The sequence below is a fragment of the Rhincodon typus genome, chromosome 19, assembly GCF_021869965.1.
Source record: "Rhincodon typus isolate 14 chromosome 19, sRhiTyp1.1, whole genome shotgun sequence".
NCBI classification, from domain to species: Eukaryota; Metazoa; Chordata; class Chondrichthyes; order Orectolobiformes; family Rhincodontidae; genus Rhincodon; species Rhincodon typus.
In genome coordinates, this window is record NC_063350.1 from 7,430,914 (window position 1) to 7,448,086 (window position 17,173).

The window sequence follows — 17,173 nt, forward strand, 5'->3', positions numbered from 1 at the left end:
CCATCTGTGCAGCACTCCCTCAGTACTGCAGTGGGAGCGTCAGCCTAGATTTTCTGGATTGGAACTTAAACAGACAGGTTTCTGAAGAAGGGTCCCAACCTGAAATGACAACTTTTCTGCTCCTTTGATGCTGCCTGGCCCGCTGTGCTCCTCCAGCTCCACACTGCTGTCTCAATTACAAGACTGCCTTCTGAACTTCTGTGCCCCTTTTGTGATAACGCCTGAGCAAATTACAATCTTCCTCCCTCTCTAGCCATCAACCTCTGCTCCCTGGGAGATCACGGCTGTGAGCACATCTGCGTGAGCACCCCTGGGTCATATAAGTGCCGTTGCCGACCAGGATACACCCTCAACCAGGACAAGAAGACCTGTACCAGTGAGTAGTGAACCTTCACTTCTCTGTAATAGGTGGGATCTTTTGCTGTGATTTATTCTGATGCTTGAAGCAGAAGGCAAGTTCAGTGCATGTCAAACTTTCTTGGGCAACTGTTGGCATTCACTGGCAAGGTTCTACCCTTCTCCTCTAGAGATAATGAGTCTCAGGATAAACTTGTTGATCCATTACCCTTAGTGAGGAGCTGAAGAAGCCAAATTTAATGTGACAGATAACCTCTCATTCTGATCCAGCTGTTCATTTAAATCCCATTTATATTATTCCTGGTGTGAGGCACAAAGTCTAGTCCTCCAAGGGCTTCAACAACAACAACAATGTACATTGACAATGCCATTAAACTCCCCCAAGACACTTTACTGAAGTGATTAAATTCATTGACTCAGGTTCTCAAACTTAGAAAAGCATTTCTTCACTGTTAACTGAATAATGCCTGGCGTTGACTTTGAACATCCTTACGTCCAATTTCTTTCTTTTAACAGTGCATATAGATTTAGTGGACTGGGATCATTCCAACCCTACTTAGAATGATAGGAACAGGCCATTCAGCCCCTTGAATCTGCTCGTCACCAATGGGAGCACATCTATAGACTGATAATGGTATTAAAGTTAAAATGTGTGGGACCTTTCTCTACAGTGGTGAACTATTGTTCATTTGGGAACCACAGCTGCCAACATGAATGTGTCAGCATTCTGAATGGATACTACTGCACGTGCCAGGATGGATTTGAACTGCAGGATGATGGGAAAACATGTAAAGGTAAACATAAGCAACAGGATGAATCCATAGCACTAATGGTAACACAAGTCATTCCAAAATTCAAAACACCTCTCTGGTTTTCCTTGAATCATTTTTTTTGTACCTGCCCATCTGTCCTGAACTATTTCAGTCAATTGAAGAAGATTCAAGGGCACTCTTCAAAAGAGAATGAAATAAATTCTAGGATAATCCAGGACTGTTGGAGGCCACTTTGCCTGTGCTGGCTCTTTGATTGTATTATCCAATTAAATAAATGCCAACCATTCTTTCCGTGCAGTCATGTAAGCTTTACCCTTCAAGTATTTATTTAATTCCCTTATGACTCAATATACAGTTTCTTTTTTAGTTCTCTTGTGGGATGCAGGCATTGCTGGCTGGGCCAGCATTTATTGCCTGTCCCTAGTTGCCCTTGAGAAGGTGGTGGTGAGTTGCCTTTTTGAACCGCTGCAGTCTGTGTGCTGTAGGTTGGCCTACAATGCCCTTAGGTAGGGAATTCCAGGATTTTGGCCCAGCAGCAGTGAAGGAATGGAATATAAGTCCAAGTCAGGATGGCGAGGGTCTTGGAGGGGAACTTGCAGGTAGTGGCGTTCCCATATATCTAATGACCTTGTCCTTCTTGATGGAAGTGATCATGGGTATGTGCTAATGACCTTTGGTAAATTTCTGCAGTGCATTTTGTAGTAGTATTGATTGCTGCTGCTGGGTATTGGTGATGGAGGGAGTGGATACTTGTGGATGTAGTACCAATCAAGCGAGCTGCTTTGTCCTGGATGGTGTCAAACTTCTTGAGTGTTGTTGGAGCTGCACTCATCCAGGCAAGTGGGGAGTATTCCAGCATACTCCTGACTTTCTACGTGTAGACGGTGGACAGGCTTTGGGGAGTCAGGAGGTCAGTTACTCACCGTAGTATTCCTGCCTTCTGACCTGTTCTTGTAAATACTGTAGTTATATGGTGGGTCCAGTTGAGTTTCTGTTCAATGGTATCCCCAGGATGTTGATAATGGGGGAGTCAGTGATGGTAACACCATAAATGTCAAGGGGCAGTGGTTAGTTTGCCTGTTATTGGAGATGGTCATTCCCCAAGATTTTTGTGGCATGAATGTTACTTGCCATTTGTCAACCCAAGCCTGGATATTAAATAAAAAAACGAAAGAACTGCGGATGCTGTAAATTAGGAAACAAAGCAGAAATTGCTGGAAAAGCTCAGCAGGTCTGGCAGCATCTGTGAAGGAAAAAACAGAGTTAACGTTTTGGATCCGGTTCTGAGGAAGGGTCACCGGACCCGGAATGTTAACTCTGTTTTCCTTCACAGATGCTGCCAGACCTGCTGAACTTTTCCAGCAATTTCTGTTTTGTAAGCCTGGATATTGTCCAGTTGCAAATGTTACTTGTACAGCTTGAAGGAAGATGTAAAGGAACTCTGATTTATCTAGTGGCCTGTAAAATGTCTCACAGCACATCACAGTCAATGAAATGCTATTGAAGTGCTTTGGGACACTGTTGTAATTTAGGGTGATGATGGCAATGTCACTGGGATGGTAATTTAGAAGACTGGGCTATTGTTCCAGAGTTCAAATCCTCATGCAGGCATATGGAAATTTAACTTAAACTTTTAAAAAGAAAGAGAATAAGTTGCAAGTTAAGTAATAACATTCATGAAGCTATTGGATCATTGTAAGTACACATCTGGTTCACGAATGCCCTTAGGGAGCAAATCTCCTGGTCTATACATGACATTGCAAAGTTGTTAACTCTTAACTGTCATCTGAAATGGCCTTCCAAGCCACTCGGATAGATTAAACTGTTACAGAGTGTGAGAGTGTGTGCGTGTGTAAACACTGTTGGGTTTACACCACTTGTATCGCAGCAGGCCAAGAAGGCAGCCCACCACCATTTTCTCAATGGTGATTGGAGGAGGGCAATAAATACTGGCCATGTTAGTGATGTTCACATCCCACGAGTGAAGAAGATGTTACTTGGAGCAACAGATCAGGCAAGGGTCACGTTTAAATAAAAACAGCTCCCATAAGTCATGAGTGCTCCTGGGCCAGTGGAATGGTATAACCCCATTCAGACTCCTGGCAAAATGGTGGTATGTCATTTAGGTCGTTTCTTAAAGTGAGCATTCTCTTGCATTGCAGCTGTTGACATGTGTAACACGGTGGAACATGGGTGTGAGTTCGAGTGTGTCAGCACCCCTGGGTCATACTTCTGCATCTGCCCTGCAGGGAGGCAACTCAATGAGGATGGGAAGACCTGTAACAGTGAGTTCTATTCCTGTCTGCACTAGCATCTGTTTTCAGTGCATGGTCTGCTGGACTGTGAACATAGCCCAGCAGGAGGCTGTTCATTCCATCATGCCTATGCCGGTTATCTGAAAGAACTATTCAATTAAACATGTTCTACCTATTCTTTTCCCAAAGCACTGCACATGTTTGCTTTAAAGACATAAACCCAGTTTCCCATTAGAAATTAATATTGAATCTGCTCCCATCAAATCCAAAATCACACTCACTGCATCTATTTTTCTGAAGAAGCGTCCAGACCCGAAACGTCAACTTTCCTGCTCCTCTGATGCTGCTTGGCCTGCTGTGTTCATCCAGCTCTACACTTTGTTATCACTGTATCTATGAAACTTTTCATCATCTCACCCCAGCACGTAAATCTGTGTTCCCAATTACCAAACCCCTTGCTAGTGGAAACACTTTCTCCCCTATCTATCCTGTCCAAACTTCTCAAAATTTTGTACAGCTCTATTAAAACTCTCCATTAGCGTTTTCAACTTATCTAATGATTTAAAATGTACAGAAAATGCTGCAAATGCTCAGGTCAGGCAGTGACTGTGAAGAGAGAGAATCAGAGCTAATGTTTTATGTCTGTAGCTTCTCGAGTCTCTGAAAAGTGGTCTGTTACCGAAACCCTTTCTCCCTGATCATAATACAAGAAGGTAGCACATGAAAGGCCAATGTAGCTAATAGCACTGCCTGCATGTAGCTGCTCCAAAGTTCTCCATGTGGTGATCAGCTCACAGCATTGATTTAGAATAAGGTAGAATTTCATAGAATAGAATCCCTACAGTGTGGAAACAGGCCCCTTAGCCCAACAAGTCCACACTGAGTCTCCAGACTGAACCCCCCACCTTCTCTCTGTAATCCTGTAATTCCCATGACTAACCCACTGAGCCTGCACACTGTGGGCAATTTAGCATGGCCAAACCACCTAGCCTGAAAATCTTTAAACTGTGGGAGGAAACCGGAGGAAACCCATACAGACACAAGGAGAATGTGCAAACTCCACACAGACAGTCACACCCAAGGGTGGAATTGAACCTGGATCCCTGGCGCTGTGAGGTAGTAGTGCTAACCACTGAGCCACTCTGCCACCCCTGTACTGGAAGTCTCTGCTGCACATGTACTTCAGAAGCCCACACACCAGAGAGAAAATTAGAGGGAAAACTGCTCCCCCAGCTTCACCCTGTAATCCTGTAGTTTCTTCCTTATCAGATAGTAATCCAACACTCACTTGAAAGCCTTGACTGAACTGATCTCCAACTCATCTCAGGCAGCGCACTCCAGATCCTAAACACTTGCTGCATGAAAAGGTCTCCATTACATCTTTTGCCAATTACTTTAGTCTTCTTTCATTCTTGATCCTTCTACTACCAGTTTTCTGTGTTTTCACACACATGTTTTTCCTTTTGGGGAACACTGGAAGAGCTGGAGGATTTGCAGGTTAGTTAACCCATTGATCCACTTCATGAGCACTCATAGAGTCATACTGCACAGAAACAGACCCTTCGGTCCAACTTGTCCGTGCTGACCAGTGGAATGCATTGCCGGAGCGGGTAGTGGAGTCGGCCTCATTTGGGGCATTTAAGCGGCTATTAGATCGGCATATGGATGATAGTATAAAGTAGGGGTGAAGGTTAGATAGACCTTAGGTTTAGGGTAAAAGTTCGGCACAACATCGTGGGCCAAGGGCCTGTACTGTGCTGTACTGTTCTATGTTCTATGTTCGATGACCAGACATCCAAATCTGACCTAATCCCATTTGCCAGCATTTGGCCCATATCCCTCTCAACCCTTCCTATTGATGTACCCATCCAGATGCCTTTTAAATGTTGTAATTATACTAGCCTCCTCCACTTCCTCTGGCAGCTCATTCCACACACGCACCACTCTCTGCATGAAAAGGTTGCCCCTTAGGTCCTTTTTAAATCTTTAGCCCCTCACCTTAAACCTATGCCCTCTAAGTTTTGAACTCCCCCATCCTAGGAAAAGACCTTGGCTGTTCACCCTATTCATGCCCCTCATGGTTTTATAATCCCCTATCACACCTTTCAAGGTCAACATGTCCAAGCATGCACTTGATCCCAGAGCTTCTGACCCAGAGGTAGGCACTCTACTAGACGATCACTGTAGATTTTTACTGATAATGTCCCTCTCCGATCATCAATGAATCAGTAGAAGAGCTTAAGCCAGTTTGATCTTAAATGATTTCCCAATTTTCTCCTTCATTCACTAAGAGTGCGTGCCCATGTGCCCATTCTGATTCCATTGATAAGGGCAATTGTCAACAGACTGCCTGAAGGTGGAAGGATCCCAACAAGATTCAGTGTAGGTAAATACTCATCTCTAACCCAGATCACACATTCACTATAGACTTTGTCATCACCCCGTTCCTTCTGAAGAAAGAAAGGACTTTCATTAATGCCTTCCATCATGTCCCAAAGTGCTTTACAGGAAAAGTACTACCTTTGAAATAGAGTCGTAGAGTCAGAGTCATACAGCACGGAAACAGACCCTTCGGTCCAACCAGTCCATGCCAAACATAATCCCAAACTAAACTAGTCCCACCTGCCTGCTCCTGGCCCATATCCCTCCAAATTGTTTCTATTCATATATACATCCAATTGTCTTTTAAACGTTGTAATTGTACCCACATCCACCACTTCTTCAAAAAGTTCATTCCACATGCAAACCACCTCTGAGTAAAAAAATTGCCCCATCTCTTTTTTAAATCTCACCTTAAAAATGTAGTCAGTAATGTAGTGCAGGAAACATGGCAGCCAATTGATGCACAGGAAGATCCTAGAAAGAATAACCTGATGAGAGGCAGATAATTTGTTTTTAGTGATGGCAATTAAGGGATTACCATTGGCCAGCACAATTTCTCTGCTTAGAGGTAGTGCCCAAGATTCTTGTGGCACAGTGGTAGTGTCCCTCCCTTTGAGCCAAATGGCCTGGATTCAGGTCCGAATTGCCCCAGAGGTGTGTATTAACATCTCTGAACAAATTGACTAAAAATAGTGCCCATGTAACACAGCTTTGATTAATGTCTCGTCTGAAAAGGGTCCGAACCTCACTGCATTTAGGTGTCAGCATTGATTTTGTGCTCAGGTCCCTTAAACAGAATTTGAACCTATAACCTTACGGAACTGAGGAGAGAGCACTACATACGGTACAACAACCGAGTGTATGTTAGTCAGGTCTGTAAAGGACGTTAATATCCTCTGACATTGCACCCTGGCCACAAACACAAACATTCATCCCCATTCTATCTCAAATTGTATTTTCCAGAATAGTCCAAAGGTCAGGAGCTGAAGCCAAATTCCCATTTCATTAACCTAAAAGTTCATACCCTTGTTTAGAGGACACCTACTAACCGAGTGCCAACCCAGTCCTCTGACTATGCCAGGTGGTGCTCTAACTGTTGAGTCTTTCAGGTGATCCCTTCCCCACTTCCTAACCATTTCTTGATATTAGTGCAATTGCTTATTTTTTTTAATAGGATGCAGTAAGGCAAACATTGACCTGGTCTTTGTCATTGATGGTTCCAAAAGTGTGCGACCCGAGAACTTTGAACTGGTGAAGAAGTTTGTGAACAACATTGTAGATGCCTTGGATATCTCCAGCCAGGGGACCCGTGTTGGCTTGGTGCAGTATTCCAGCCGTGTGCGCACTGAGATTCCGCTGGGTGTGCACACATCCGCTGTGGCTGTGAAGAAGGCGGTGAACAATGTGGTGTACATGGAGAAGGGCACCATGACTGGACTCGCTCTCAAACACATGGTGGAGAACGTCTTCACTGAAGCAGGAGGTGCCAGGCCTGGGTCTCAGAGCCTGCCCAGGGTAGGCATTGTATTCACTGATGGCCGTTCTCAAGACAGCATCACCGAGTGGGCCAAAAAGGCCAAAGACGCTGGTAAGATGCAGCCCAGTCTTGTCCATCTGGAAAAGTATCTAGTTACAAATGAGGAGTTTGTGACAAATTTTGTCAGCTTATCCTCTCCCCAAAAATCTTCTGGATATCACTCAAACCAAATCCAGTTGGTTCATTGCCCCAGAGCTTGTAGATCTATTGGCTCCCTAGCCAAGGTGCTGTATGGGATCTTTTTCACTCACCTGAGAGGGTAGGTGAGGCCTTGGCTCCATTTTCCGTCTAAATGATGGTACCTGTGACAGTGCATCACCCCCTTGGAAATACACTGGGAACGTCAACCACAATTTTGAGACCCTCACGTCTCTAGAGCATGTTTGAACCCATGACACACAGATTCATATACAGTGGTGAAGTCAGCTGTACTGCCTATTGTATCCATGCCAATCGAAAAAGATCAGACTACCCCATCCCATTTTGAATTTACTTAATGACTGAGCCTCCATTGCCCTTTGGGTAGAGAATTATAGAGATTCAGCACTTGATAGTGAAAAAATTCTTCCTTATCTTAGTCGTTGCTTTTTGTTCTGAGACTCTGTCCCTGGCTGTAAATCCTATAGACAGAGAAACATCTTGTAGCAAATGGAAAAAGTGAGGTATCTTCAACTTGTTGTCAAAGGGTTAAAATTGAACTTCCCACCACAAGACAGAGAATGATAGTTTTCTAGTTACCAACAATATCAAGAGATGTGGGGATAGCATGAAAGTATAGCATTTGGGTCCGGAATGTCTTGATGGGCTAAAAGGAGCAGGAATGGGCCAATATTCCTCTATTCTGAGATCCCTCAATCGATATTACAACCACCAAACCTATTTCATAGATGAGAACCAATAAAATAAGAGGACATTGGAGCACGTACATGTTGGGTGAGGGTTTCAGGAAGGTCACGTCAGGTTAGAGGTTATATTTAAAACAAGGGCTCACTTTAGAATAAAACAGAGAAGTTCACCAAGAGCCAGTATCTTCGATTCATGCATAAATTGTGTTAATTTACTGCTCCTTTCTGAAAGGAAACACTCAACTTTTATACCGTGAAATTTCACAACACATGGGGCAGATTGGCTATATTGGAAAATGGGAGAGCTTTCCAAGTGCCATGGAAATGGTTACATCGTACTCTGTGACCAGCCCCACATTCCTTTGTGGCACTCCAGAGAAATCCTATTCCCTTTTATGATGATTCAGTCCAATCCCAGCACAGTCAATGGGTGATGGGCAGGAACTTAATTTCTTAGCAGTGTGGGACATTGTACTTATGGTGAAAGATCACAGAGGTGGAATTTTTAACCCTTGAGTTGATAAGTTTCGTCACAGCCAGGCATATGACTGGTGTGGCTAATGGCAGTATAACATCCAATACAGCAGGTCAGAGTAGTGGGTGCAAGACAAGTATTTTAATGGAAGTTAAAGTAACTATGAGGGTAGAGCAAGCTAATATAAACTAGGAAATTAGATTGGGGATGGGTCAATAGATATGCAGTGCCAGACATTTAAGAAGATATTTGAGAAATACAGAATAAGTACATTCCAACAACAAAAAAGGGGACAAAAAATCCAAGGGTGGACCTAACAGCTGTGGCTAACAAAAAAGTTAACAATAGTATAAACTTAAAGATAAAGCATACGATTGAGTAAAGATGGGCGGCAAAACTAAAGATTGGACAGAATATACAATAAAAGCAAAGATCGAATAAAAAGTTAACAAAGAAAGAAAAGTTAGAGTATGAGAAAAAGCTAGCTAGAAAAATACCAACTGATGGTAAGATATACTATGTACACAAAAAGGAGAAGAGTTTGTCAAAATTCACGATGCTTGTATAGAATCTGAGTCTGGGGAATTATTATTGAGAAATATGGAATTGGCAGATGAACTGAACAGGGATTTTGCTTCGGTTTTCACAATAGATCATACGAGTAACACTCCGTCAGCAGTGATAAGTCAGAAAATAGAAGTCAAGGGACAAACTCAGGAAAAATGCAGTCACCAGAGAATTAGGACTGAATAAATTGTTGGAGCTGTGGGCTGACAAGTGCTCGGGTCCTGATGGACTTCATCCTCAGGGTCATTAAAGAAGTGGCGAGTAAGATAGTTATTGGTTGCTTTTTGGGGATTTGGGGAATTGTTGCATAAGATAAAGGTGCACTGCATTACTGGTTATGTATTAGCATGGATAGAAGATAGGTCAACTAACAGAAAACAAAGAGTGGGGATAAATGAGTGTTTTTCTGGTTGGCAATCAGTGGCTAGTGGTGTGCCTTGGGGATCAGTGTTGGGACCGCAATTGTTTACAATTAACATAGATGATTTAGAGTTTAGGGCCAAGTGTAGTTTGTCAAAGTTCACACATGACACTAAGATGAGTGTTAGACCGAAGTGTGCAGAGGACACTGAAAGCCTGCAGAGGGATATAGATAGGTTAAGTGAGTGGGGAAGGGTCTGGCAGATGGCATACAACGTTGGTAAACGTGAGGTCAACCAGTTTGGTAGGAATTACAGCAAAAAGGACTATTATTTAAGTGGTGAAAAATTGCAGCATGCTGCTGCGCAGAGACACCCAGGTGTCCTTGTGCATGAATCACAAAAAATTGGTTTGCAGGTGCAACAGGTAATTAAGAAGGCAAATGGAATATTGTCCTTCATTGTTAGAGGGATAGAGTTTAAAACAGGGAGGTTATGCTGCAGCTGTATAGGATGCTGGTGAGGCCACACCTGGAGTACTGCGTGCAGTTTTGGTCTCCTTACTTGGGAAAGGATGCATTAACACTGGAGAGGGTGCAGAGGAGGTTCACTAGGTTGATTCCAGAGTTGAGAGGGTTGGCTTAGACTGAGAGTAGACTGGGACTACACTCATTGGAATTTAGAAGAATGAGGGGGGATCTTACAGAAACATATAGAGTTATGAAGGAACTAGACAAGAAAGAAGCAGGGAGTGTGTTTCTGTTGACGGGTGAAACTAGAACTAGGGGACATATCTCCAGGGGGAGCATATTTATGACAGAGTTGAGGAGGAACTTCTTCACCCACAGGGTTATGAATCTGTGGAGTTCCCTTCCCAGTGAAGCAGTTGAGGCTACCTCGTTGAATGTTTTTAAGGCAAAGATGGATAGATTTTTGAACAGCAAAGGAATTAAGGGTTATGGTGAGCAGGTGGTTAAAGTAGACTGAGTCCATGAGAAGATCAACCATGATCTTATTGAATGGCATATTGAACGGGCCAGATGGCCTACTCCTACTCATATTTCCTATATTCTTATGACTTCAATTTGATCTCAGTATGGGCCACTTAGGGGTGAACAATAAATACCAGCCTTGCCAGTGGCACCCACGTCCCATAAAAGGATAAAATAAATACCTATACCTGAAGAAAGAGACACCTGCAAATGTATAGACTTGCTCTTATTAGACATCCAATGGGCTTTGTTGCCTCAGTCTCTTAGCCTGTGTTTAATGAATGGACGCATTCCCTGTTGTTACTCACTATTGCAGGGATCACCATGTATGCTGTTGGTGTCGGTAAGGCGGTGGAGGATGAACTGCAAGAAATTGCCTCAGAACCAGTGGATCAACACTTCTTCTACGCTTCAGATTTTAACATCATCGATCAAATCGCTGAGAATCTAAAAGTGAACATTTGTGAGGGTACGTCGCTGTGACGTTTCATTTGTTTCAGTAACTAAACAAGTGAAGCTTTAAATCCTTATGCTCTGATGGCTTAATGAACCAATTGATCTCTTCCTGACCATCACATCTTTGAGTACATCAGAAACAAAAAAAGGACTGTGGGTGCTGGAAATCTGAAATAAGAATAGAAAGTGCTGGAGAAACTCAGCAGGTCTGGCAGCATCTGTGGAGAGAGAAACTAAGTTAGCACTACAAATTGCATGTGACTTTGAACAGTCATAGCAGACTCAAAATGCACACCCAGTTTCTCTCTCCGTTTCTCCAGCACTTTCTGTTTTTATGTAAATTAGGACTGTTGGTTAAAGTGGGAGGGAGGAAAATACTTGAGTATTCCTTTTTTTTTTACTTTGTTAATTCCTGAATCTTTACTGAAATGTTGCTAAACAATTAGCCTGGTGTTCCCTCAATCTTCTTATCTATTGCCTTCATTTTGTTTTTCTCCCGACCCCTTCACTGTTACCCTGTCTGAACACAGAAACCAAGACCAGCAACTTTAATCAAGCTGTTTCTACTTGTCACCATAACTCCAATCAGAAATACAGCAAGAATGGGATTTATCTCACACAAGTAGTAAAGTTACAGTATCAGAGCGGCAGTATCTGCAGTGAGGAAATTCCCAGATAGCAATAAGAAACAGGAGTAGGCCATTCAGACCTACAAGTCTGCTCCACCATTGAATATGATCATGGGCTGATCATCCAACTCAGTAACCTGGTTCCGCTTTCTCCTCATACCCTTTGATCCCTCTAGCCCTCAGAACTATATCTAACTCCTTCCTGAAAACATTCAATGTTTTGGCCTCAACTGCTTTCTGCAGCAATGAATTCCACAGTCTCACCACTCTCTGGGTAAAGACATTTCTCCTCATGTCAGTCCTAAATGGCCTACCTTGTATCCTGTGACTCCCTGGTTCTGGATTCCCTAGTCACAGGAAAAATCCTTCCTGCATTTGCCCTGTCCAGTCCTCTTAGAATTTTATAGGTTTCTATGAGATCGTCCTTTATCCTTCTAAATTCCAGCAAATATAGTCCAAACTGATAAATGAGGAACTTCATTCAATAACTGGGAAGATTCATACCCTAGAATTTCACAGGAAGAGGGCAATGTTGCCCATTGTGCCCGCATCAACTCACAACTTTGGGTCCAATAAGATCACACACTTAACTTGCTGAATTATACTTTCGAGTGGAGCTCAGCTCCTGATGTTGATCATGTTTAATCAACCCAACTCAAGCCCCAAAAATGATGAAAGTTTACCAATTCAGCGAAGCTACCTGTTTTCACTTATCCTTTTAAACATTTTTAGAATGCCTGTTGTCTCTGGTGTACATGAGAGATCCCGTCTGAAGAGCTATAGTGGACAAATATCAATCCCTTGACCGGCAACACACAAACGCATTATAGAGCTGTGCTCGTTATGGGATCTTGCTGTGCGCAACTTCACAACCAAGTCAGCTCCAACTGCTAAAGGAACATCATTGCTGGCAAAGCGCTTAGGGACAATAGTGAAGTTGTGGTAAAGATGCTATATAAAGGCAACTCTTTCTCTTTCTTTTAGAGGAAGTGACTGGGCAGGAGACGATTAAAGATCCTTGTGCTTGTGAAACCCTCGTAGCATTCCAACAAGACACACTATCGTTGTTAGAAGAATTCTCTCAAAAGCATATCCTTTTCTCCGTGGAGTGAAGGCTGCTGTGCAATTCCTACTGCTGTCATCACACATGGCATTCTAGATATCTGGGCAACCAGCAATGCAGTGAAGTTAGTGTTAAGATCCAAGACAGTTAATTAGTTGAGACAGAGATTAGTCATGCTCAAATGGAATGTGCTACTTTTGTGTTTTATTAATGAGACTACAAGGTGAAGAATCCATGCTGCAAGATGTAACCAACATCAAAAATGCTGGAGAAGGAATAAACTAGTTCAAGAAGAGATGATTTAAGCAATAGCTCATGTAGGTTTGAAATGCCTGAAAGGAGTGACAAACTTCAGGTTTAGGAGTTGAATATTGTTGAAAAGAAGGACATGGGCCAGGAGTTTGAGGGACGATGGTCTTCCCCATTTTGGAATGATTGACTGGTTCCCCACCATCTCCCTCACTCAGAAGCACCTCAGAGAGCTCCATATCCCTATTCCCACTAGTACCTGAGGCTACAGTGAACAGTTCTAGAACGGAAAGCATTCCCTCAGAGATCCTTCATCCTAGGAGCTCAAGCTTAGTGGAACCACAGGAGATTGGAGAGATCCTAAACAAATATTTTACATCAGTATTTACTATGGAGAAAGACATGGAGGCTAAGGAACTTGGAGAATAATTATTGATGTCTTGAAAACAATCCACATTACAGAAGAGGAGGTGCCAGATATCTTAAAAAAAAATTCATGTGGATAAATTTCCAGGCCCAGTGTATCCTAGGATGTTGTGGAAAGCCAGGAAAAAAAGTTATGGAGCCCTTATCAGAGATATATGTATCATCAACAGCCATGGGTGAGGTGCTAGAGGACTGAAGGGTGGCTAATGTTGTGCCTTTATTTAAGAAAGGCTGCAAGGAGGAGCCTGGGAATAATAAGACTTGTGAGTCTGACATCAGTGGTGGGTAAGTTGTTGTAGGGAATTCTGAGAGATAGGATTTACATGCATTTGGAAAGGCAAGGACTGAGTAGAGATAGTTAGCATGGTTTTGTACGTGGGAAATTATGTCTCACAAACTTGATTGGTCACGTCGTCAAAAAACTCAAGATGGATGAAGACAGAGTGGTAGATTTTGTTTACATGGCCTTTAGTAAAGCCCTTGGCAAGGTTCCGCATGGTAGACTGGTTAGTAAAGTTAGATCACATGGGATTCAGGGAGACCTTGCTAATTGGATACAAAATTGGCTTGACAGTAGGAGATACAGGGTGGTGGTGGAAGGCTGTTTTTCAGACTGGAGGCCTGTGATCAGCGGAGTTCCGCTGGGAAGAAGGTGTTTAGCACACTTGCCTTCATCGCTCAGACCATTGAGGAAAAGAGTTGGGACATCATGTTGCAGTTGTGCAGGATATTGGTGAGGCCAGTCTTTTGAGTACTGTCTACAATTCTAGTCGCCTCGCTATAGGAAGGATATAATTAAATTGGACAGGGTTCAGAAGAGATTAACAAGGATGTTGCTGGGATTGGAGTGTTTGAGTTATAAGGAGAGGCTGGATAAGCTGGGATGTTTTTCACTGGCGCATAGGAGGTCGAGGTTTCTAAAATCATAAGGGGCATAGATGAGGTGAATTGCAAGGGTCTTTTCCCTAGGGTGGGAGAGTTCAAAGCTAGAGGCCATATTTTTAAGGTTAGAGGCGAAAAATTTTAAAGGGATCTGAGGGGCAACTTTTTCAAACAGGGTGGTTTAGATGTGGAATGAACTGTCAGAGGAAGTGGTGAATGCAGGTACAGTTACAATATTTAGAAGACATTTGGACAGGTACATGAATAGGAGAGGTTTAGAGGGATATAGGGTAAATGCAGGCAAGTGGGACTAGTTTAGTTTCGGAAACTTGGTTGCTATGGACATGTTGGGCTGAAGGGTCTATTTCCATGCTCTATTAGGTAAGTGTGAGGAGGGTTGATGAACCCATAATGGTTTTGAAGGAGAGTTCAAGGGGTTAAAGAAGGGCCACTTTGTGGTCTTTCCCCATTCACCACCCCGTCCCAATATTCTCCTCCCCAGTCCCTGATCTCCTCCTGCCAGCCTCATAATTAAGGCCATTTCCTACCCACCCAGTCTTGAGTGCTTATTTAAGGGCTTCAAGATGTACATGGGCTGGCCAGGATCTCACCTGTCTCACTTTAAAATTGAGGAGATGCTAAGATGGATGGGAGGCTGGAGAGAAGGCATCCGAAGAATTTTCCAGTTCCCATGCTACCCTCAACACGCACCTACCCACTCAACCCCTCCACCCCCACCACCACTAAACCAGTCAGTGGGAGAAAATAAAATTCTGCCCATGCTATGAAAGCATTTAATTCCACCGTAATCAGGACAAATGCAAGAATGCCACATTTCAAATGACCACAATTTACACCACAGCAGTAGAGAGTGCTGATTTATTGATTGGCACGTCAACATTGAGTGGACATGGTGTTGTAATGGAGCACCCCAGACTCCCCAAGCTTTTGGGTAATTCAAAAAAGGTGCAAAGCTTGAATTTGTTGCTTTTGTTTGCAGAGACTGGGGCCCTGGAAAGAAACTTATGTTGCATCTCTTATTATTATGTGCTTATCAACAATAAGCACAATTGTTTTTCTTCACTTTAACTGTTTGTGTATGTATTAGCACACTTAAGACTATTTATCAAGTGTTGTCCAATCACAGAACCACATCTCCAACTGTAGACTTTTTAAGAGATGGGGAGTACTCCAGGCATGAAGGAATTAGGGTATGAGATAAAGTGAGGAGTCTTGGTTTTAATGCAGTGTGGATACAGAGAAGAAGACTATGTTAGATAACGAAGCTTAACGCAAGCCTAAACTAAAATTCCAAGTACAGTAGCCACTTGCACACCATGTAAAAACCTAAAAAAGTTTGTACTTAGGAGGTTAGAGGGCGAATGTTTCTTATCCACTAGAAGACCATGATCATAAGTTAGAATAACAGGATATCTTGTAACAACTTAACAGAGAAATAATTTTAACAGCGGGGGCAATAGCATAGTGGCTATGTGACTGGGCAAATGATCCCATTAGCCTGGATTATGACTATGAAACTATCATCAAAACCTTTTAGGGAAGAAAATCTGTCCTTATCTGGGCTGGCCTACCTGTGACTCAGAACCCACACCAATGTGGTTGGCTGTTAATTGCCCTCTGAAATGGCCAGGCAAACAACCCAATTCTAGGGCAATTACAGATGGGCAACAAATGTTCATCTTGCCAGTGAATCCCATGTGCCATGAAATGAATGAACTGGACAGGTTGAATGGACTGATTCTGTGCTGTGCATCCTCTGACATTATTGTCTGCGGCTACCACAGCAGTTTTCCTCTGGACGACAACATTGAATCTTCCTTGACCTTGGACACTGGCCCAGATGACAGGAAAGCTGGATGATTTGGAAAACAGGTTGCCAAAGGCAGTGAAATAAAATGTGAACAGAAAACTCACCACCATCATTGCACCATCCGAGGTGTTCCTGCGTCGCTAAAGTTATTTTAGCTTTTTGTGTAATTGTCTTATTTTCTGGGTGTTTTTTTTTAATAAAAGAAGATATTCATTTAGGATGCAATTTTCCACTGCTTTGAGCGATTTAACAGCAAAAGACCAGTTTTATAAGATCATTTTACAAGATGTATATCTTTCCATTTTTATATTAAACTTGCACATGCAGTAAGAACTCCCAATATTTTGTTTAAAAACATAGGTGTCTAAAGCTGCACGTTATTTAAAAGGAATGAATAAACTTCAGCGTGTCAGTGTGGGCAACCCATGAACCATTGACGGAGGGTAGTGGAAATACTCAGTGAGTTTTGTCCACAAACTTGTTTTAAGGCAGCTGAAGAGGAAAAGGAAGGACTGGTGGAAAACAAAACTGAAAATGCACAGGAGACGTGATCCGCTTCTCACTGGAAACAACTGGTAAGAGGCTAATCAAGCTGAGTGACAGTGAAAGAACAGATAACCCTGCCCCATAACAGTGCCTTGGACCCAGACAAGTCTCATCCATCAGCCCTATCCCAACCTCGCCACCTTCTGGATTAGGCTAAACATGAAACACAGTGAAAACCCACAGCGAATAAAGAGGAACAAACTCTACTAAAATTCCTCTCCAATCTGCTTTAGAGAATGACAGCCATAGACCCAGTGTTATCTAGAACAACACTCACCTTCTACATCATATGATCTCTGCCCCAGCTCTCTCTCGAAATTTCGCTCAGCACCAACAATGTGTGCTTCTATAATTCCTTTAAAGTTGGTCAAAAACTCAACGTGACAAGAATAGCAAAAATAGGAGCATGAGTTGTTATTCAGTCCCTCGAGCCTGTTCTGCCTCAAAGCAGGATTATATCTTCTCAACTTTCCCACACTGTCCACAATTAATTACCTTACTATCCAAACATCTACTGGTCTCAGTCTTCAAAATGACTGAGCATCCACC

At 42.8% G+C, this 17,173-nt stretch overlaps 1 protein-coding gene across 3 annotated transcripts in view; it reads left to right on the forward strand.

Annotated features, from left to right (window-relative positions):
* The window catches only part of matn4 (matrilin 4), a 57,160-nt gene extending 40,887 nt beyond the window's left edge, over positions 1–16,273 (forward strand). For 2 of the 3 annotated variants that reach the window (XM_048608484.1, XM_048608483.1), the window contains 7 exons: positions 254–376; positions 1,029–1,151; positions 3,293–3,415; positions 6,942–7,355; positions 10,859–11,011; positions 12,612–12,716; positions 16,101–16,273. In XM_048608484.1, the coding sequence (XP_048464441.1) occupies positions 254–376; positions 1,029–1,151; positions 3,293–3,415; positions 6,942–7,355; positions 10,859–11,011; positions 12,612–12,716; positions 16,101–16,162 (1,103 nt within the window). In that variant the 3' untranslated portion in view covers positions 16,163–16,273. The remainder of the gene's footprint in view (positions 1–253; positions 377–1,028; positions 1,152–3,292; positions 3,416–6,941; positions 7,356–10,858; positions 11,012–12,611; positions 12,717–16,100) is intronic. The other variant, XM_048608485.1, reaches the window with a different exon arrangement.
* The last annotated feature ends 900 nt before the right edge of the window (positions 16,274–17,173 follow it).